This window comes from Oncorhynchus clarkii, chromosome 27 (assembly GCF_045791955.1).
Source record: "Oncorhynchus clarkii lewisi isolate Uvic-CL-2024 chromosome 27, UVic_Ocla_1.0, whole genome shotgun sequence".
Lineage (NCBI taxonomy): Eukaryota > Metazoa > Chordata > Actinopteri > Salmoniformes > Salmonidae > Oncorhynchus > Oncorhynchus clarkii.
The window spans coordinates 41275886-41298385 of record NC_092173.1 but is presented as its reverse complement, the minus strand read 5'-3'; the positions used below and the strand labels follow the sequence as shown (position 1 = coordinate 41298385).

The following is a 22500-nucleotide window of genomic DNA, read 5'->3' as shown; positions in this document are numbered from 1 at the left end:
ATAGTAAAATCTCTGCTATGTAATGTTGACCGTGACCATAGTAACATCTCTGACATTATACCAGACTATTTGGTACTCACATCTCGCCCTGGGAGACCTGGAACTCCTGCTGGTCCGATTGATCCAGGGGGACCTGTGATGTCACAGAAACAGTTCCAGAACATATTCATGTCCATACTACCTGTAGTTCCGTCCTGATTCTTGGAGAAAAACACCAGCTACACACACACACACACACACACACACACACACACACACACACACACACACACACACACACACACACACACACACACACACACACACACACACACACACACACACAGAACTGAAGTGGTACCTGGAGGTCCTAGGGGGCCAGATGGACCAGGAGGGCCAGCTACCAACTCAGGAAGAGTTGGAGTAAGACGGGTCTCCTCTGATTAAAACACAAACAAACAAACAAAAAACTAATTTAATTACTGTAGTTGTACCAATGCCGTAAAATACTAAATTATGTTTCATTAAGGCTTGTAGGACCTCTGACCCAACACTTCACCCTTGGTTTGTCATCAAACATGTGTGTGTGTGTGTGTGTGTTTCATCATACAGTCTGAATATTGTAAGGAACTCCTTATGCGAAGACTACAGCTGGTCTTTTACGGATCACTGTCTGCCAGAGATTTGGGTTCAGGACAGGGTTAGTCCGTCTCTGAGCTCAGAGTGCTGGATCAGAGCCTAGACATGTCGGCTGTCAACATTCTGTAGTGGTGTCTGTTGTTAGGGTAAACTGCTAGGGTACAATAACTTTTATCAAATGAGATGTGCATTTATATGAATACATGCACCTGTCTAGTATGTGTTGGTCCCTGTGTGAATACATTCATCTGCCTAGTATGTGTTGGTCCCTGTGTGAATACATGCACCTGTCTAGGTTGTGTTGGTCCCTGTGTGATTGTTTCTGTGTTAGTCTAAACCTCTAGTCTCTTCTCCTTCCTCTCAGTGGAAGCAGTGGAAGCATAGAGGGTCTAGTGGAAGCATAGAGGGTCTAGTGGAAGCATAGAGGCTCTAGTGGAAGCATAGAGGCTCTAGTGGAAGCATAGAGGGTCTAGTGGATGCATAAAGGGTCTAGTGGAAGCATAGAGGTTCTAGTGGAAGCATAGAGGGTCTAGTGGAAGCATAGAGGTTCTAGTGGAAGCATAGAGGTTCTAGTGGAAGTATAGAGGTTCTAGTGGAAGCATAGAGGGTCTAGTGGAAGCATAGAGGGTCTAGTGGAAGCATAGAGGGTCTAGTGGAAACATAGAGGGTCTAGTGGAAACATAGAGGGTCTAGTGGAAACATAGAGGGTCTAGCGGAAACATAGAGGGTCTAGTGGAAACATAGATGGTCTAGTGGAAGCATAGAGGGTCTGGTGGAAACATAGAGGGTCTAGTGGAAACATAGAGGGTCTAGCGGAAACATAGAGGGTCTAGTGGAAACATAGATGGTCTAGTGGAAGCATAGAGGGTCTAGTGGAAACATAGAGGGTCTAGTGGAAACATAGAGGGTCTAGTGGAAACATAGAGGGTCTAGTGGAAACATAGAGGGTCTAGTGGAAACATAGAGGGTCTAGCGGAAACATAGAGGGTCTAGTGGAAACATAGATGGTCTAGTGGAAGCATAGAGGGTCTGGTGGAAGCATAGAGGGTCTAGTTGAAGCATAGAGGGTCTAGTGGAAACAGTAGCGATGCGTGGCTCCCCCCCCCCCCTCTGCTTAGTCTAATACAGCAACAACTAAAATATACCAAAATAACAATGTAGTCCAATCAACATAAGCTGCATATGATGTGGATGTGCATGTTTCTGATTTCTGTGTGTGTGCGTGTGTGTGCGTGTGCGTGTGCGTGTGTGTGCGTGTGCGTGTGTGTGTGTGTGTGTGTGTGTGCAAGTAGAAAAACATGTCGACTCACTCTACTTGTAGAGAAACAACGCCTCTCTTTCATATTGATGAAATAGTCTCTCACTCTGTCATACAGTACAGGCTTTTATATTTTGTTGTCCCAGGCTACTTGGCTAAAATGATTACTCGCTAGTCTAACTTCCATTCATGGGCAACGTTAGCTAGTTAACATTAGCCTTCTATATCTAACTACCGTACATATTGACCTTCCATCCTCTCAGGCCGGGGACACAACAAGGTATGAATTAATGATTGGATCAAAATCGCTGTTGTAATCATTGGCCAGTATGGAAAATTAAGTAAAACACAATTACAGATCCCTACCTACATCCATGGCTAATTTAGGAAAGGGACAATTTTAGCTACAGACACAGAGAGGCAAAAGATAGATTATAAATGCTTATTTGAAAAAAATACCCGTATACCTGTACATGAATACCCGCCATTGAGTGGTAGCATCCCTCTAGAACTAATGACAGCTGCTCATGCAGTCTCCCTCCATTCCTTCTCTACAAGGGCCTGGGATTTGGCTCCTGGCTGGGCCTGCATTTTCAATTGCAGACTGCTGTGCTGACAGCTTACAAATGAGCTGTGATTTACAGCCAGCTGGCTCCAGCAGCCAACACAGCCAACAGCCTCTCTTCTCCTCTGCTCTCCACAGACCCAGATCTAGAGCCAGACCCACTCTGAGCCAGACCCACTCTGAGCCAGACCCACTTTGAGCCAGACTACTAATAAGCAGCTCAGGGCCATCACTATCTACTCAAGTTGCAAAGTCAGAAGCCCAGCCTAGACAAAGGAGATGATTGTGGACTACAGATAAAAGATGACCGAGCACGCCCCCATTCTCATTGACGGGCCTGCAGTGGAGTAGGTTGAGAGCTTCAAGTTCCTTGGTGTCCACATCACCAACAAACTAACATAGTCCAAGCACACAAAGACATTCGTGAAGAGGGCACGACAAAATCTATTCCCCCTCAGGAGACTGAAAAGGTTTGGCATGGGTCCTCAGATCCTCAAAAGGTTCTACAGCTGCACCATCGAGAGCATCACTGCCTGGAATGGCAACTGCTCGCCCCCGACTGCAAGGTACTACAGAGGGTAGTGTGAACAGCCCAGTACATCACTGGGGCCAAGCTTCCGGTCATCCAGGACCTCTATACCAGGCAACTTCATCTACAAGTCTCTGCTAGGTAAAGCCCCGCCTTAACTCAGCTCACTGGTCACCATAGCAGCACCCACGCGTAGCACGCACTCCAGCAGGTATATCTCACTGGTCACCTCCAAAACCAATTCTTCCTTTGGCCGCCTCTCCTTCCAGTTCTCTGCTGCCAATGACTGGAACGAACTGCAAAAATCTCTGAAGCTGGAGACTCTTACCTCCCTCACTAGCTTTAAACACCAGCTGTTAGAGCAGCTCACAGATCACTGCACCTGTACATAGCTCATCTGTAAATAGCCCATCCAATCTACCTCATCCCCATACTGTATTTATTTATTTATCTTGCTCCTTTGCACCCCAATATCTCAACTTGCACATTCATCTTCTGCACATCCTACCATTCCAGTGTTTAATTGCTATATTGTAATTACTTTGCCACCATGGCCTATTCTTTGCCTTACCTCTCTTATCCTACCTCATTTGCACTCACTGTATATAGATTTTCCTACTGTATTATTGATTGTATGTTTGTTTATTCCATGTGTAACTCTGTGTTGTTGTATGTGTTGAACTGCATTGCTTTATCCTGGCCAGGTTGAAGTTGTAAATGAGAACTTGTTCTCAACTAGCCTATCTGGCTAAATAAAGGTGAAATAAACAATAAAGAAAGAGGAAGGCTCTAAAAATTGTCAAAGGCTCCAGCCACTCAAGTCATAGACTGTTCTCTCTGCTACCACACGGCAAGTGGTACCGGAGAGCCAAGTCTAGGTCCAAGAGGCTTCTAAACAGCTTCTATTCCCAAGCCATAAGACTCCTGAACACCTAATCAAATTTCTACCCAGACTATTTCTACCCCCTTTTACACCGCTGCTACTCTCTGTTGTTATCTCTGCATAGTCACTTTAATAACTCTACCTACATGTACATATTACCTCAACTAACCGGTGCCCGAGCACATTGACTCTGTCCCGGTACCCCCTATATATAGCCTCCACATTGACTCTGTACTGGTACCCCCTGTATATAGCCTCCACATTGACTCTGTACTGGTACCCTCTGTATATAGCCTCCACATTGACTCTGTACCGGTACCCCCTGTATATAGCCTCCACATTGACTCTGTACCGGTACCCCCTGTATATAGCCTCCACATTGACTCTGTACCGGTACCCCAGGTATATAGCCTCCACATTGACGCTGTACTGGTACCCCCTGTATATAGCCTCCACATTGACTCTGTACCGGTACCCCCTGTATATAGCCTCCACATTGACTCTGTACTGGTACCCATTGTATATAGCCTCCACATTGACTCTGTACTGGTACCCCCTGTATATAGCCTCCACATTGACTCTGTACTGGTACCCCCTGTATATAGCTTCCACATTGACTCTGTACCGGTACCCCCTGTATATAGCCTCCACATTGACTCTGTACCGGTACCCCCTGTATATAGCCTCCACATTGACTCTGTACAGTTACCCCCTATATATAGTCTCCACATTGACTCTGTACCGGTACCCCCTATATATAGTCTCCACATTGACTCTGTACCGGTACCCCCTGTATATAGTCTCCACATTGACTGTGTACCGGTACCCCCTATATATAGTCTCCACATTGACTCTGTACCGGTACCCCCTATATATAGCCTCCACATTGACTCTGTACCGGTACCCCCTGTATATAGTCTCCACATTGACTCTGTACCGGTACCCCCTATATATAGCCTCCACATTGACTCTGTACCGGTACCCCCTGTATATAGCCTCCACATTGACTCTGTACCGGTACCCCCTGTATATAGCCTCCACATTGACTCTGTAACGGTACCCCCTGTATATAGTCTCCACATTGACTCTGTACCGGTACCCCCTATATATAGCCTCCACATTGACTCTGTACCGGTACCCCCTGTATATAGCCTCCACATTGACTCTGTACCGGTACCCCCTGTATATAGCCTCCACATTGACTCTGTACAGTTACCCCCTATATATAGTCTCCACATTGACTCTGTACCGGTACCCCCTATATATAGTCTCCACATTGACTCTGTACCGGTACCCCCTGTATATAGTCTCCACATTGACTCTGTACCGGTACCCCCTATATATAGTCTCCACATTGACTCTGTACCGGTACCCCCTATATATAGCCTCCACATTGACTCTGTACTGGTACCCTCTGTATATAGCCTCCACATTGACTCTGTACCGGTACCCCCTGTATATAGCCTCCACATTGACTCTGTACCGGTACCCCCTGTATATAGCCTCCACATTGACTCTGTACCGGTACCCCAGGTATATAGCCTCCACATTGACGCTGTACTGGTACCCCCTGTATATAGCCTCCACATTGACTCTGTACCGGTACCCCCTGTATATAGCCTCCACATTGACTCTGTACCGGTACCCCCTGTATATAGCCTCCACATTGACTCTGTACAGTTACCCCCTATATATAGTATCCACATTGACTCTGTACCGGTACCCCCTATATATAGTCTCCACATTGACTCTGTACCGGTACCCCCTGTATATAGTCTCCACATTGACTCTGTACCGGTACCCCCTATATATAGTCTCCACATTGACTCTGTACCGGTACCCCCTATATATAGCCTCCACATTGACTCTGTACCGGTACCCCCTGTATATAGTCTCCACATTGACTCTGTACCGGTACCCCCTATATATAGCCTCCACATTGACTCTGTACCGGTACCCCCTGTATATAGCCTCCACATTGACTCTGTACCGGTACCCCCTGTATATAGCGTCCACATTGACTCTGTAACGGTACCCCCTGTATATAGTCTCCACATTGACTCTGTACCGGTACCCCCTATATATAGCCTCCACATTGACTCTGTACCGGTACCCCCTGTATATAGCCTCCACATTGACTCTGTACCGGTACCCCCTGTATATAGCCTCCACATTGACTCTGTACAGTTACCCCCTATATATAGTCTCCACATTGACTCTGTACCGGTACCCCCTATATATAGCCTCCACATTGACTCTGTACCGGTACCCCCTGTATATAGCCTCCACAGTGACTCTGTACCGGTACCCCCTGTATATAGCCTCCACATTGACTCTGTAACGGTACCCCCTGTATATAGTCTCCACATTGACTCTGTACCGGTACCCCCTATATATAGCCTCCACATTGACTCTGTACCGGTACCCCCTGTATATAGCCTCCACATTGACTCTGTACCGGTACCCCCTGTATATAGCCTCCACATTGACTCTGTACCGGTACCCCCTGTATATAGCCTCCACATTGACTCTGTACCGGTACCAAACCTGTATATAGCCTCCACATTGACTCTGTCCCGGTACCCCAGGTATATAGCCTCCACATTGACTCTGTACCGGTACCCCCTGTATATAGCCTCCACATTGACTCTGTACCGGTACCCCCTGTATATAGCCTCCACATTGACTCTGTACCGGTACCCCCTGTATATAGCGTCCACATTGACTCTGTAACGGTACCCCCTGTATATAGTCTCCACATTGACTCTGTACCGGTACCCCCTATATATAGCCTCCACATTGACTCTGTACCGGTACCCCCTGTATATAGCCTCCACATTGACTCTGTACCGGTACCCCCTGTATATAGCCTCCACATTGACTCTGTACAGTTACCCCCTATATATAGTCTCCACATTGACTCTGTACCGGTACCCCCTATATATAGCCTCCACATTGACTCTGTACCGGTACCCCCTGTATATAGCCTCCACAGTGACTCTGTACCGGTACCCCCTGTATATAGCCTCCACATTGACTCTGTAACGGTACCCCCTGTATATAGTCTCCACATTGACTCTGTACCGGTACCCCCTATATATAGCCTCCACATTGACTCTGTACCGGTACCCCCTGTATATAGCCTCCACATTGACTCTGTACCGGTACCCCCTGTATATAGCCTCCACATTGACTCTGTACCGGTACCCCCTGTATATAGCCTCCACATTGACTCTGTACCGGTACCAAACCTGTATATAGCCTCCACATTGACTCTGTCCCGGTACCCCAGGTATATAGCCTCCACATTGACTCTGTACCGGTACCCCCTGTATATAGCCTCCACATTGACTCTGTACCGGTACCCCCTGTATATAGCCTCCACATTGACTCTGTACCGGTACCAAACCTGTATATAGCCTCCACATTGACTCTGTCCCGGTACCCCCTGTATATAGCCTCCACATTGACTCTGTACCGGTACCCCCTGTATATAGCCTCCACATTGACTCTGTAACGATACCCCCTGTATATAGCCTCCACATTGACTCTGTACCGGTACCCCCTGTATATAGCCTCCACATTGACTCTGTAACGGTACCCCCTGTATATAGCCTCCACATTGACTCTGTACCGGTACCAAACCTGTATATAGCCTCCACATTGACTCTGTCCCGGTACCCCCTGTATATAGCCTCCACATTGACTCTGTACCGGTACCCCCTGTATATAGCCTCCACATTGACTCTGTACCGGTACCCCCTGTATATAGTCTCCACATTGACTCTGTACCGGTACCCCCTATATATAGTCTCCACATTGACTCTGTACCGGTACCCCCTATATATAGCCTCCACATTGACTCTGTACCGGTACCCCCTGTATATAGTCTCCACATTGACTCTGTACCGGTACCCCCTATATATAGCCTCCACATTGACTCTGTACCGGTACCCCCTGTATATAGCCTCCACATTGACTCTGTACCGGTACCCCCTGTATATAGCCTCCACATTGACTCTGTAACGGTACCCCCTGTATATAGCCTCCACATTGACTCTGTACCGGTACCAAACCTGTATATAGCCTCCACATTGACTCTGTCCCGGTACCCCCTGTATATAGCCTCCACATTGACTCTGTACCGGTACCCCCTGTATATAGCCTCCACATTGACTCTGTAACGGTACCCCCTATATATAGTCTCCATATTGACTCTGTACCGGTACCCCCTGTATATAGTCTCCACATTGACTCTGTACCGGTACCCCCTATATATAGTCTCCACATTGACTCTGTACCGGTACCCCCTATATATAGCCTCCACATTGACTCTGTACCGGTACCCCCTGTATATAGTCTCCACATTGACTCTGTACCGGTACCCCCTATATATAGCCTCCACATTGACTCTGTAACGGTACCCCCTGTATATAGTCTCCACATTGACTATGTACCGGTACCCCCTATATATAGCCTCCACATTGACTCTGTACCGGTACCCCTGTATATAGCCTCCACATTGACTCTGTACCGGTACCCCCTGTATATAGCCTCCACATTGACTCTGTACCGGTACCAAACCTGTATATAGCCTCCACATTGACTCTGTCCCGGTACCCCAGGTATATAGCCTCCACATTGACTCTGTACCGGTACCCCCTGTATATAGCCTCCACATTGACTCTGTACCGGTACCCCCTGTATATAGCCTCCACATTGACTCTGTACCGGTACCAAACCTGTATATAGCCTCCACATTGACTCTGTACCGGTACCCCCTGTATATAGCCTCCACATTGACTCTGTAACGATACCCCCTGTATATAGCCTCCACATTGACTCTGTACCGGTACCCCCTGTATATAGCCTCCACATTGACTCTGTAACGGTACCCCCTGTATATAGCCTCCACATTGACTCTGTACCGGTACCAAACCTGTATATAGCCTCCACATTGACTCTGTCCCGGTACCCCCTGTATATAGCCTCCACATTGACTCTGTACCGGTACCCCCTGTATATAGCCTCCACATTGACTCTGTACCGGTACCCCCTGTATATAGTCTCCACATTGACTCTGTACCGGTACCCCCTATATATAGTCTCCACATTGACTCTGTACCGGTACCCCCTATATATAGCCTCCACATTGACTCTGTACCGGTACCCCCTGTATATAGTCTCCACATTGACTCTGTACCGGTACCCCCTATATATGGCCTCCACATTGACTCTGTACCGGTACCCCCTGTATATAGCCTCCACATTGACTCTGTACCGGTACCCCCTGTATATAGCCTCCACATTGACTCTGTAACGGTACCCCCTGTATATAGCCTCCACATTGACTCTGTACCGGTACCAAACCTGTATATAGCCTCCACATTGACTCTGTCCCGGTACCCCCTGTATATAGCCTCCACATTGACTCTGTACCGGTACCCCCTATATATAGCCTCCACATTGACTCTGTAACGGTACCCCCTGTATATAGTCTCCACATTGACTCTGTACCGGTACCCCCTGTATATAGCCTCCACATTGACTCTGTAACGGTACCCCCTATATATAGTCTCCATATTGACTCTGTACCGGTACCCCCTGTATATAGCCTCCACATTGACTCTGTACCGGTACCAAACCTGTATATAGCCTCCACATTGACTCTGTCCCGGTACCCCCTGTATATAGCCTCCACATTGACTCTGTACCGGTACCCCCTGTATATAGCCTCCACATTGACTCTGTAACGGTACCCCCTGTATATAGCCTCCACATTGACTCTGTACCGGTACCCCCTGTATATAGCCTCCACAGTGACTCTGTACCGGTACCCCCTGTATATAGCCTCCACATTGACTCTGTAACGGTACCCCCTGTATATAGTCTCCACATTGACTCTGTACCGGTACCCCCTATATATAGCCTCCACATTGACTCTGTACCGGTACCCCCTGTATATAGCCTCCACATTGACTCTGTACCGGTACCCCCTGTATATAGCCTCCACATTGACTCTGTACCGGTACCCCCTGTATATAGCCTCCACATTGACTCTGTACCGGTACCAAACCTGTATATAGCCTCCACATTGACTCTGTCCCGGTACCCCAGGTATATAGCCTCCACATTGACTCTGTACCGGTACCCCCTGTATATAGCCTCCACATTGACTCTGTACCGGTACCCCCTGTATATAGCCTCCACATTGACTCTGTACCGGTACCAAACCTGTATATAGCCTCCACATTGACTCTGTCCCGGTACCCCCTGTATATAGCCTCCACATTGACTCTGTACCGGTACCCCCTGTATATAGCCTCCACATTGACTCTGTAACGATACCCCCTGTATATAGCCTCCACATTGACTCTGTACCGGTACCCCCTGTATATAGCCTCCACATTGACTCTGTAACGGTACCCCCTGTATATAGCCTCCACATTGACTCTGTACCGGTACCAAACCTGTATATAGCCTCCACATTGACTCTGTCCCGGTACCCCCTGTATATAGCCTCCACATTGACTCTGTACCGGTACCCCCTGTATATAGCCTCCACATTGACTCTGTACCGGTACCCCCTGTATATAGTCTCCACATTGACTCTGTACCGGTACCCCCTATATATAGTCTCCACATTGACTCTGTACCGGTACCCCCTATATATAGCCTCCACATTGACTCTGTACCGGTACCCCCTGTATATAGTCTCCACATTGACTCTGTACCGGTACCCCCTATATATAGCCTCCACATTGACTCTGTACCGGTACCCCCTGTATATAGCCTCCACATTGACTCTGTACCGGTACCCCCTGTATATAGCCTCCACATTGACTCTGTAACGGTACCCCCTGTATATAGCCTCCACATTGACTCTGTACCGGTACCAAACCTGTATATAGCCTCCACATTGACTCTGTCCCGGTACCCCCTGTATATAGCCTCCACATTGACTCTGTACCGGTACCCCCTGTATATAGCCTCCACATTGACTCTGTAACGGTACCCCCTATATATAGTCTCCATATTGACTCTGTACCGGTACCCCCTGTATATAGTCTCCACATTGACTCTGTACCGGTACCCCCTATATATAGTCTCCACATTGACTCTGTACCGGTACCCCCTATATATAGCCTCCACATTGACTCTGTACCGGTACCCCCTGTATATAGTCTCCACATTGACTCTGTACCGGTACCCCCTATATATAGCCTCCACATTGACTCTGTAACGGTACCCCCTGTATATAGTCTCCACATTGACTATGTACCGGTACCCCCTATATATAGCCTCCACATTGACTCTGTACCGGTACCCCTGTATATAGCCTCCACATTGACTCTGTACCGGTACCCCCTGTATATAGCCTCCACATTGACTCTGTACCGGTACCAAACCTGTATATAGCCTCCACATTGACTCTGTCCCGGTACCCCAGGTATATAGCCTCCACATTGACTCTGTACCGGTACCCCCTGTATATAGCCTCCACATTGACTCTGTACCGGTACCCCCTGTATATAGCCTCCACATTGACTCTGTACCGGTACCAAACCTGTATATAGCCTCCACATTGACTCTGTACCGGTACCCCCTGTATATAGCCTCCACATTGACTCTGTAACGATACCCCCTGTATATAGCCTCCACATTGACTCTGTACCGGTACCCCCTGTATATAGCCTCCACATTGACTCTGTAACGGTACCCCCTGTATATAGCCTCCACATTGACTCTGTACCGGTACCAAACCTGTATATAGCCTCCACATTGACTCTGTCCCGGTACCCCCTGTATATAGCCTCCACATTGACTCTGTACCGGTACCCCCTGTATATAGCCTCCACATTGACTCTGTACCGGTACCCCCTGTATATAGTCTCCACATTGACTCTGTACCGGTACCCCCTATATATAGTCTCCACATTGACTCTGTACCGGTACCCCCTATATATAGCCTCCACATTGACTCTGTACCGGTACCCCCTGTATATAGTCTCCACATTGACTCTGTACCGGTACCCCCTATATATGGCCTCCACATTGACTCTGTACCGGTACCCCCTGTATATAGCCTCCACATTGACTCTGTACCGGTACCCCCTGTATATAGCCTCCACATTGACTCTGTAACGGTACCCCCTGTATATAGCCTCCACATTGACTCTGTACCGGTACCAAACCTGTATATAGCCTCCACATTGACTCTGTCCCGGTACCCCCTGTATATAGCCTCCACATTGACTCTGTACCGGTACCCCCTATATATAGCCTCCACATTGACTCTGTAACGGTACCCCCTGTATATAGTCTCCACATTGACTCTGTACCGGTACCCCCTGTATATAGCCTCCACATTGACTCTGTAACGGTACCCCCTATATATAGTCTCCATATTGACTCTGTACCGGTACCCCCTGTATATAGCCTCCACATTGACTCTGTACCGGTACCAAACCTGTATATAGCCTCCACATTGACTCTGTCCCGGTACCCCCTGTATATAGCCTCCACATTGACTCTGTACCGGTACCCCCTGTATATAGCCTCCACATTGACTCTGTAACGGTACCCCCTGTATATAGCCTCCACATTGACTCTGTACCGGTACCAAACCTGTATATAGCCTCCACATTGACTCTGTCCCGGTACCCCCTGTATGTAGCCTCCACATTGACTCTGTACCGATACCAAACCTGTATATAGTCTCACTATTGTAATTTTACTGCTGCTATTTAATTACCTCTTACATTTATTTCTTATTCTTATCCTTTCAAAAAAATCTGCATTGTTGGTTAGGGGCTCGTTGTAACGCTCGTCGAAATGGGTAGACCAAGGCGCGGCGGGATTTGGGTTCATCAACATTTATTTCAATGTGAACCAGCAACAAAACAATAAAGAGAAACAAACAAACGAACGTACAGCCTTGTAGGCCTCAAAAGCAACAATACTGTCACGCCCTGGCCTTAGTATTCTGTGTTTTCTTTAGTATGTTGGTTAGGCCAGGGTGTGACATGGGTGATTTATGTGTCTTGTTTTGTCTAGGGGTTTTGTAGTCTATGGGGTTGTGTTCAGTTGAGTGTTCTAGGTAAGTCTATGGTTGCCTGGAGTGGTTCTCAATCAGAGGCAGGTGTTTATCGTTGTCTCTGATTGGGAACCATATTTAGGCAGCCATATTCTTTAGGTATCTTGTGGGTGATTGTTCCGGTCTCTGTGTTTTGCACCAGTTAGGACTGTTTTTTTTCTCTCTCCACGGTTTCTTATTTTGTATAGTGTTCACGGTTTCATCTTTCATTAAAGATGTTTATAAATAACCACGCTGCATTTTGGTCCGCCTCTCCTTCCCAGGAAGAAAGCTGATACAAAAACAAAATCCCACAAACAACAGGTGGGAAAAAGCTGCCTAAATATGATCCCCAATCAGAGACAACGATAGACCTCTGATTGGGAACCATACCAGGCCAACATAGAAACATAGAAATACAAAAACTAGACTACACAGGGGATAGATCAACTAGATCACCCCCCAGTCACGCCCTGACCTACTCCACCATAGAAAATAAAGTATTTCTATGGTCAGGACGTGACACTCGTAAGTAAGGATTTCACTGGTAGAAACATAGAAATACAAAAGATTAGACAGGGAAAAGATCAACTAGAACACCCCCCAGTCACTGTAAGGTCTACAACTGTTGTGTTCGGCGCATGTGACTAATAAAATTTGATTCGATTTACTTCTACATTTTCTCTGATATTTGACTTGAAACTTAACCCTAACCTTAACCCTAACCTTAACATACATTTAAACTTTACCCTAACCTTAACCACACTGCTAACCTTATGCCTTACCCTAACCTTAACCACACTGCTAACCTTATGCCTTACCCTAACCTTAACCACACTGCTAACCTTATGCCTTACCCTAACCTTAACCACACGAGACGGCCTACAGGGAGGAGGTGAGGGCCCTCGGAGTGTGGTGTCAGGAAAATAACCTCACACTCAACGTCAACAAAACTAAGGAGATGATTGTGGACTTCAGGAAACAGCAGAGGGAACACCCCCCTATCCACATCGATGGAACAGTAGTGGAGAGGGTAGCAAGTTTTAAGTTCCTCGGCATACACATCACAGACAAACTGAATTGGTCCACTCACACAGACAGCATTGTGAAGAAGGCGCAGCAGCGCCTCTTCAACCTCAGGAGGCTGAAGAAATTCGGCTTGTCACCAAAAGCACTCACAAACTTCTACAGATGCACAATCGAGAGCATCCTGGCGGGCTGTATCACCGCCTGGTACGGCAACTGCTCCGCCCTCAACCGTAAGGCTCTCCAGAGGGTAGTGAGGTCTGCACAACGCATCACCGGGGGCAAACTACCTGCCCTCCAGGACACCTACACCACCCGATGTCACAGGAAGGCCATAAAGATCATCAAGGACATCAACCACCCGAGCCACTGCCTGTTCACCCCGCTATCATCCAGAAGGCGAGGTCAGTACAGGTGCATCAAAGCTGGGACCGAGAGACTGAAAAACAGCTTCTATCTCAAGGCTATCAGACTGTTAAACAGCCACCACTAACATTGAGTGGCTGCTGCCAACACACTGACACTGACTCAACTCCAGCCACTTTAATAATGGGAATTGATGGGAAATGATGTAAATATATCACTAGCCACTTTAAACAATGCTACCTTATATAATGTTACTTACCCTACATTATTCATCTCATATGCATACGTATATACTGTACTCTATATCATCGACTGTATCCTTATGTAATACATGTATCACTAGCCACTTTAACTATGCCACTTTGTTTACATACTCATCTCATATGTATATACTGTACTCGATACCATCTACTGTATCTGCCTATGCTGCTCTGTACCATCACTCATTCATATATCCTTATGTACATATTCTTTATCCCCTCACACTGTGTACAAGACAGTAGTTTTGGAATTGTTAGTTAGATTACTTGTTGGTTATTACTGCATTGTCGGAACTAGAAGCACAAGCATTTCGCTACACTCGCATTAACATCTGCTAACCATGTGTATGTGACAAATAAAATTTGATTTGATTTGATTTGATTTGATTTGACTGCTAACCTTATGCCTTACCCTAACCTTAACCACACTGCTAACCTTATGCCTTACCCTAATCTTAACCACACTGCTAACCTTATGCCTTACCCTAACCTTAACCACACTGATAACCTTATGCCTTACCCTAACCTTAACCACACTGCTAACCTTATGCCTTACCCTAACCTTAACCACACTGCTAACCTTATGCCTTACCCTAACCTTAACCACACTGCTAACCTTATGCCTTACCCTAACCTTAACCACACTGCTAACCATATGCCTTACCCTAATCTTAACGTTTTCATTTTGCAGCATGGCCAAACACTGGTAACCCCTGAGCCTCAACCTGTCAGCCTGTACTGCCATCTGGTGGTAAATTAGAGCACATTAACCTGTGTTTGTCTTGTCCGGACCATTCTAGTCACCAACACTATCTCATCCATGGAAAACAGTTACTGTATGCATTTGGATACTGGTCCTGTTATTAATTAATCATAGAATATTTCAGTTTGAATTCTAGAATTCTAGAATAGGTATTTGTTTGTGAAATTGAGTTGAATTGCAGTGGCCAATGGAGATAAAGACCCATGGTAGCTGTTAGCATCTGCAGTGGCCAGGGGGGGATAAAGACCCATGGTAGCTGTTAGCATCTGCAGTGGCCAGTGGAGATAAAGACCCATGGTAGCTGTTAGCATCTGCAGTGGCCAATGGAGATAAAGACCCATGGTAGCTGTTAGCATCTGCAGTGGCCAGGGGGGATAGAGACCCATGGTAGCTGTTAGCATCTGCAGTGGCCAATGGAGATAAAGACCCATGGTAGCTGTTAGCATCTGCAGTGGCCAGGGGGGATAGAGACCCATGGTAGCTGTTAGCATCTGCAGTGGCCAGTGGAGATAAAGACCCATGGTAGCTGTTAGCATCTGCAGTGGCCAATGGAGATAAAGACCCATGGTAGCTGTTAGCATCTGCAGTGGCCAGGGGGGATAGAGACCCATGGTAGATGTTAGCATCTGCAGTGGCCAGGGGGGGATAAAGACCCATGGTAGCTGTTAGCATCTGCAGTGGCCAGTGGAGATAAAGACCCATGGTAGCTGTTAGCATCTGCAGTGGCCAATGGAGACAAAGACCCATGGTAGCTGTTAGCATCTGCAGTGGCCAGGGGGGGATAGAGACCCATGGTAGCTGTTAGCATCTGCAGTGGCCAATGGAGATAAAGACCCATGGTAGCTGTTAGCATCTGCAGTGGCCAGGGGGGGATAGAGACCCATGGTAGCTGTTAGCATCTGCAGTGGCCAGGGGGGATAAAGACCCATGGTAGCTGTTAGCATCTGCAGTGGCCAGGGGGGATAAAGACCCATGGTAGCTGTTAGCATCTGCAGTGGCCAGGGGGGGGGATAAAGACTTATGGTAGCTGTTAGCATCTGTAGTGGCCAGGGGGGATAAATACCCATGGTAGCTGTTAGCATCTGCAGTGGCCAGCGGGGGATAGAGACCCATGGTAGCTGTTAGCATCTGCAGTGGCCAGTGGAGATAAAGACCCATGGTAGCTGTTAGCATCTGCAGTGGCCAGTGGAGATTAAGACCCATGGTAGCTGTTAGCATCTGCAGTGTGAATGTGAACACAAGGAAACAATCAACTTCATTCAACCCAGTATTTCCTGTTGTAGTAATTCTAACATTTTGATCCTGGTAAATAGCAACCTGATGCCCTTTTAAATGACATGAACTACTAATGAAAAGCCTTTACTACAGGCTATGAAGCAAACAATGCTATGTCGAGGGGGACAGATAGTCTGAGGGCCCTCTCAGTGGTTATAACTAATTGTTTCCCCTTTGTGGATATGAACATATTCAGTAACAGAGCTTTCATTCCCACTTGTGCCCCTGTCTTCACATTGTTCTGCATTCATTGGTCCTTGGCCAGTGTTCCAATCATTGCTGACAGGAAGAGCTCTTAGAAACAATACCATCTACAAAGGCTGAGATGGTAATGAGGGTGGTTGGAGGGGGGGGGGTCCACTCACCCTGCTCGTCGAACCCAAACATGTCACCTCTCGGCCGGGTAGAGGAGGAGGAAGGCCCCGGAGGGCCTGGATGTCCGATCTCTCCTGGTCTTCCTCTCTCTCCCATTGGCCCTGGGAATCAGAGGGGGCATATCTTCTCACAACAATAGGCACATATTGTCGTCAGATAAGATAAAGACCTGAACATGCATTGTCTTACGTCAGGTGGCGTCACTCCTACGCAATCCTAAGAAGACAATCCACAACATATTGGAAAAACAGAATGAATCTTATACAATACCATCAGAGTTACATGGGGAATATCAGGATGGATCACCTGTGGGGCCGGTCTGTCCTGGAACCCCTGCCTCGCCAGCTGGGCCTGGAATTCCTGGTGATCCGATTGGCCCCGGTGGTCCTCTTCCTCCTATTGACCAGAACCAGAACCATGTGTTTAACATGTTGAGAGGAAACCTCCCCAGAGGTGATATATGGCTGTATGTGTGTGTGTGTGTGTGTGTGTGTATGTGTGTGTGTGTGTGTGTGTGTGTGTGTGTGTGTGTGTGTGTGTGTGTGTGTGTGTGTGTGTGAGACACTGTATAGGGGTGGGGTTGGGGGTGTTACTGGCTGTAGTATGGAGGGCGTATAGGGGTGGGGGTTGGTGTGTTACCTGGTTATAGATAAGATGGAGGGCGTATAGGGGTGGGGGTTGGTGTGTTACCTGGTTATAGATAAGATGGAGGGCGTATAGGGGTGGGGGTTGGTGTGTTACCTGGTTATAGATAAGATGGAGGGCGTATAGGGGTGGGGGTTGGTGTGTTACCTGGTTATAGATAAGATGGAGGGCGTATAGGGGTGGGGGTTGGTGTGCTACCTGGTTATAGGTAAGATGGAGGGCGTATAGGGGTGGTATTGGTGTTGGCGGTTGGGGGTGTTACCTGGGTGCAGATAAGATGGAGGGCCAATGGGGGTGGGGGTGGGTTACCTGGGTGCAGGTAAGATGGAGGGCCGGTGGGGGTGTTACCTGGGTGCAGGTAAGATGGAGAGCCGGTGGGGGTGTTACCTGGGTGCAGGTAAGATGGAGGGCCGGTGGGGGTGGGGGTGTTACCTGGGTGCAGATAGGATGGAGGGCCGGTGGGGGTGGGGATGTTACCTGGGTGCAGGTAAGATGGAGGGCTGGTGGGGGTGGGGGTGTTACCTGGGTGCAGGTAAGATGGAGGGCCGGTGGGGGGGGGGTGTTACCTGGGTGCAGGTAAGATGGAGGGCCGGTGGGGGTGGGGGTGTTACCTGGGTGCAGGTAAGATGGAGGGCCGGTGGGGGTGGGGGTGTTACCTGGGTGCAGGTAAGATGGAGGGCCGGTGGGGGTGGGGGTGTTACCTGGGTGCAGGTAAGATGGAGGGCCGGTGGGGGTGGGGGTGTTACCTGGGTGCAGGTAAGATGGAGGGCCGGTGGGGGTGGGGGTGTTACCTGGGTGCAGATAGGATGGAGGGCCGGTGGGGGTGGGGGTGTTACCTGGGTGCAGATAGGATGGAGGGCCGGTGGGGGTGGGGGTGTTACCTGGGTGCAGATAAGATGGAGGGCCGGTGGGGGTGGGGGTGTTACCTGGGTGCAGGTAAGATGGAGGGCCGGTGGGGGTGGGGGTGTTACCTGGGTGCAGGTAAGATGGAGGGCCGGTGGGGGTGGGGGTGTTACCTGGGTGCAGGTAAGATGGAGGGCCGGTGGGGGTGTTACCTGGGTGCAGGTAAGATGGAGGGCCGGTGGGGGTGTTACCTGGGTGCAGGTAAGATGGAGGGCCGGTGGGGGTGGGGGTGTTACCTGGGTGCAGGTAAGATGGAGGGCCGGTGGGGGTGTTACCTGGGTGCAGGTAAGATGGAGGGCCGGTGGGGGTGTTACCTGGGTGCAGGTAAGATGGAGGGCCGGTGGGGGTGGGGGTGTTACCTGGGTGCAGGTAAGATGGAGGGCCGGAGGGGGGGATGTTACCTGGGTGCAGATAGGATGGAGGGCCGGTGGGGGTGGGGGTGTTACCTGGGTGCAGATAGGATGGAGGGCCGGTGGGGGTGGGGGTGTTACCTGGGTGCAGGTAAGATGGAGGGCCGATGGGGGTGGGGGGGTTACCTGGGTGCAGATAGGATGGAGGGCCGGTGGGGGTGGGGGTGTTACCTGGGTGCAGATAAGATGGAGGGCCGGTGGGGGTGGGGGTGTTACCTGGGTGCAGGTAAGATGGAGGGCCGATGGGGGTGGGGGGGTTACCTGGGTGCAGATAAGATGGAGGGCCGGTGGGGGTGGGGGGGTTACCTGGGTGCAGATAGGATGGAGGGCCGATGGGGGTGGGGGTGTTACCTGGGTGCAGATAGGATGGAGGGCCGATGGGGGTGGGGGGGTACATGACGTTGTCACTGGAGCCCTCTGTTGAGTTGTTGAAGGACGGTGATGGTGAACCTGCTCCCTCTAGCAGCTTAATCTGGAATTACAAAAACCCAGGGTCAGATTAAAAATGATTTATTTTATGTGGTTCTCCGTAGCTCAGTTAGTAGAACATGCCTCTTGCCAGGATTGTGGGTTTGATTCCCAGGACCACCCGTATGTAAAATGTAAGCACGCATGACTGTACGTCGCTTTGGATAAAAGTGTCTGCTAAATGGCATTATTAATATGTTATTATATTATTAGATATACTGATGTGACAGGTAACATCCATCTTCCTGTGACTCCTTTCCTCCTGTCCTTCATTCTTACCTTGGATTCGATGAAGTTCAGTCGGTTGTTTATGTCAGTGAAGCCAGTGCAGTTCATACACTCTGCAACGAGAGAGAGAGAGGAGAGATGAGAGAGGCAAGAGAGACAAGAGAGAGAGGAGAGATGAGAGACGAGAGACAAGAGAGAGAGAGGAGAGACGAGAGATGAGAGACGAGAGAGAGGAGAGACAAGAGAGAGAGGAGAGAGACGAGAGGAGAGACGAGAGATGAGAGAGGAGAGAGAGAGGAGAGACAGAGAGGAGAGACAAGAGAGAGAGAGAGAGAAGAGAGAGAGAGGAGAGACAAGAGAGAAAGGAGAGACGAGAGGAGAGACAAGAGAGAGAGAGAGACGAGAGGAGAGACGAGAGAGGAGAGGAGAGATGAGAGAGAGATGAGATACGAGGGGGTTAAAGGTGAGAGGAGATCACACACACACACACGCACGCACGCACGCACGCACACACACACACACACACACACACACACACACACACACACACACACACACACACACACACACACACACACACACACACAGGCCTTCTCCTGGGAAGCCGAAAGACATATAAAAGAACAATAGCCGTATAAAAATATCCAAGAATTTATTAGCTATTAAATATTTTCTATATATAAATATTTTCTTCATTAAATTCATGACAGACAGACTAAACAGTGACCTCTTGTCATCTTTCTCTCTGTCTCTCCAACACACACACACACACACACACACACACACACACACACACACACACACACACACACACACACACACACACACGCAGCTCAGATTGTTTTCTGCCTACCCATTTGCAGTGCACCTCTGTATGGCCAGCCTTTCTCCAGCAACATGAAGGGGTATGAGAGTCTAGGACAGACCTTCTCCAGCAACATGAAGGGGTATGAGGGTCTAGGACAGACTTTCTCCAGCAACATGAAGGTGTATGAGGGTCTAGGACAGACTTTCTCCAGCAACATGAAGGGGTATGAGGGTCTAGGACAGACTTTCTCCAGCAACATGAAGGGGTATGAGGGTCTAGGACAGACTTTCTCCAGCAACATGAAGGGGTATGAGGGTCTAGGACAGACTTTCTCCAGCAACATGAAGGGGTATGAGGGTCTAGGACAGACTTTCTCCAGCAACATGAAGGGGTATGAGAGTCTAGGACATACTTTCTCCAGCAACATGAAGGGGTATGAGAGTCTAGGACAGACTTTCTCCAGCAACATGAAGGGGTATGAGGGTCTAGGACAGACTTTCTCCAGCAACATGAAGGGGTATGAGGGTCTAGGACAGACTTTCTCCAGCAACATGAATGGGTATGAGGGTCTAGGACAGACTTTCTCCAGCAACATGAAGGGGTATGAGGGTCTAGGACAGACTTTCTCCAGCAACATGAAGGGGTATGAATTAATCCAATAGGTTTAATTGGCATCCAATGGTTTTAAGAGAGAAAACCCAAGTCAAGATCATATCAACTAATCTACTGGTTGCCACAATGGGGTCATCAAGGCACCACTTGTATAAGAATCCAGTCACCTCTGGGTAACCGAGACGATACGCGCGGAAGAACATTGGTCAAGTAAACAGAACGTTTCAAATAGAAAGTTATGATCTAGAAAAGTCAATAACAGAAGTGTTCCGGAATGTTCCCCATTCCACAGACACATCTGACCACACTGGCCACACAAACCTAATGATGTAGAATGCCATAGCCATGGACAACTAGCAGTCATAAATAACTAGTCATTGCAACAACAAAAACGAGCTAAACGGTTCTGGCTTCCCTACATCATGGTTTAACCACAGTACAGTGGCAGACATTGAGGTTTCTGTGTTAAAATAGGACAGACAGGGTTTGGGTGGGTTAGGGTGTGTTGGTGTGTGTTTTTTCCCTGCAAAGTATTTATTTACCATTAGTATAAGCGTACATGAATACATCCACAAACAGAAGCAAAGATCAAGGGCTCAACCAAACACATTCCTCCGTAATTCATCAGCCCACACACTCAGTACTGTTATCTGCCTACATACTCAGTACTGTTATCTGCCCACACAGTCAGTACTGTTATCTGCCCACACACTCAGTACTGTTTATCAAGCCACTTCAGTGAGACCAAAAATAACCAAATGATCTCCTTTTGATAAGAGTAATATCCCTGAGAATCAGAACAGTAGGGGGTGATGCATGTACCGAGTGATGTGGGGCATACAAGGTACAATGTAGGGTGGTTTGGTTACAGCACTGAACTGAAATGACCCTCTATCCCTCTCTGTTCCCAATGAGGGGTTTGGGATCATAAACACGCGCCACAGAGACGAGTCATTATGTCTTAAACATGAGCCTGGAGTGATCTACACCAACACCAATGTGCAGAGGTGGCAGGTTTCTGTTTGGGAGGGAATGTAAGGTTCCGTTGTATGAAAGCTAACACAGTACTTACAGTGGAACTACAATCTACAGGGGACGTATACCAAGACAACATGACAACATAAAGATATGGAGTCTCATAATGATACCATGACAACATGACAACATAAAGATATGGAGTCTCATAATGATACCATGACGACATAAAGATGTGGAGTCTCATAATGATACCATGACAACATAAAGATATGGAGTCTCATAATGATACCATGACAACATAAAGATATGGAGTCTCATAATGATACCATGACAACATGACAACATAAAGATATGGAGTCTCATAATGATACCATGACAACATAAAGATCTGGAGTCTCACAATGACACCATGACAACATAAATATATGGAGTCTAGTAATGATACCATGACAAC

At 48.2% G+C, this 22500-nt stretch overlaps 1 protein-coding gene across 1 annotated transcript in view; it reads right to left on the bottom strand.

The window, feature by feature from the left end:
- LOC139386134 (collagen alpha-1(XXVI) chain-like) overlaps positions 1-22500 on the bottom strand; it is a 57781-nt gene that overhangs the window by 7901 nt on the left and 27380 nt on the right. Inside the window, exons 4-9 of the mRNA XM_071131567.1 lie at positions 19700-19761; positions 19304-19424; positions 17301-17390; positions 16985-17095; positions 341-418; positions 81-133 (exon numbers count right to left, since the gene is read on the bottom strand). Of these exons, the coding sequence (XP_070987668.1) occupies positions 81-133; positions 341-418; positions 16985-17095; positions 17301-17390; positions 19304-19424; positions 19700-19761 (515 nt within the window). The remainder of the gene's footprint in view (positions 1-80; positions 134-340; positions 419-16984; positions 17096-17300; positions 17391-19303; positions 19425-19699; positions 19762-22500) is intronic.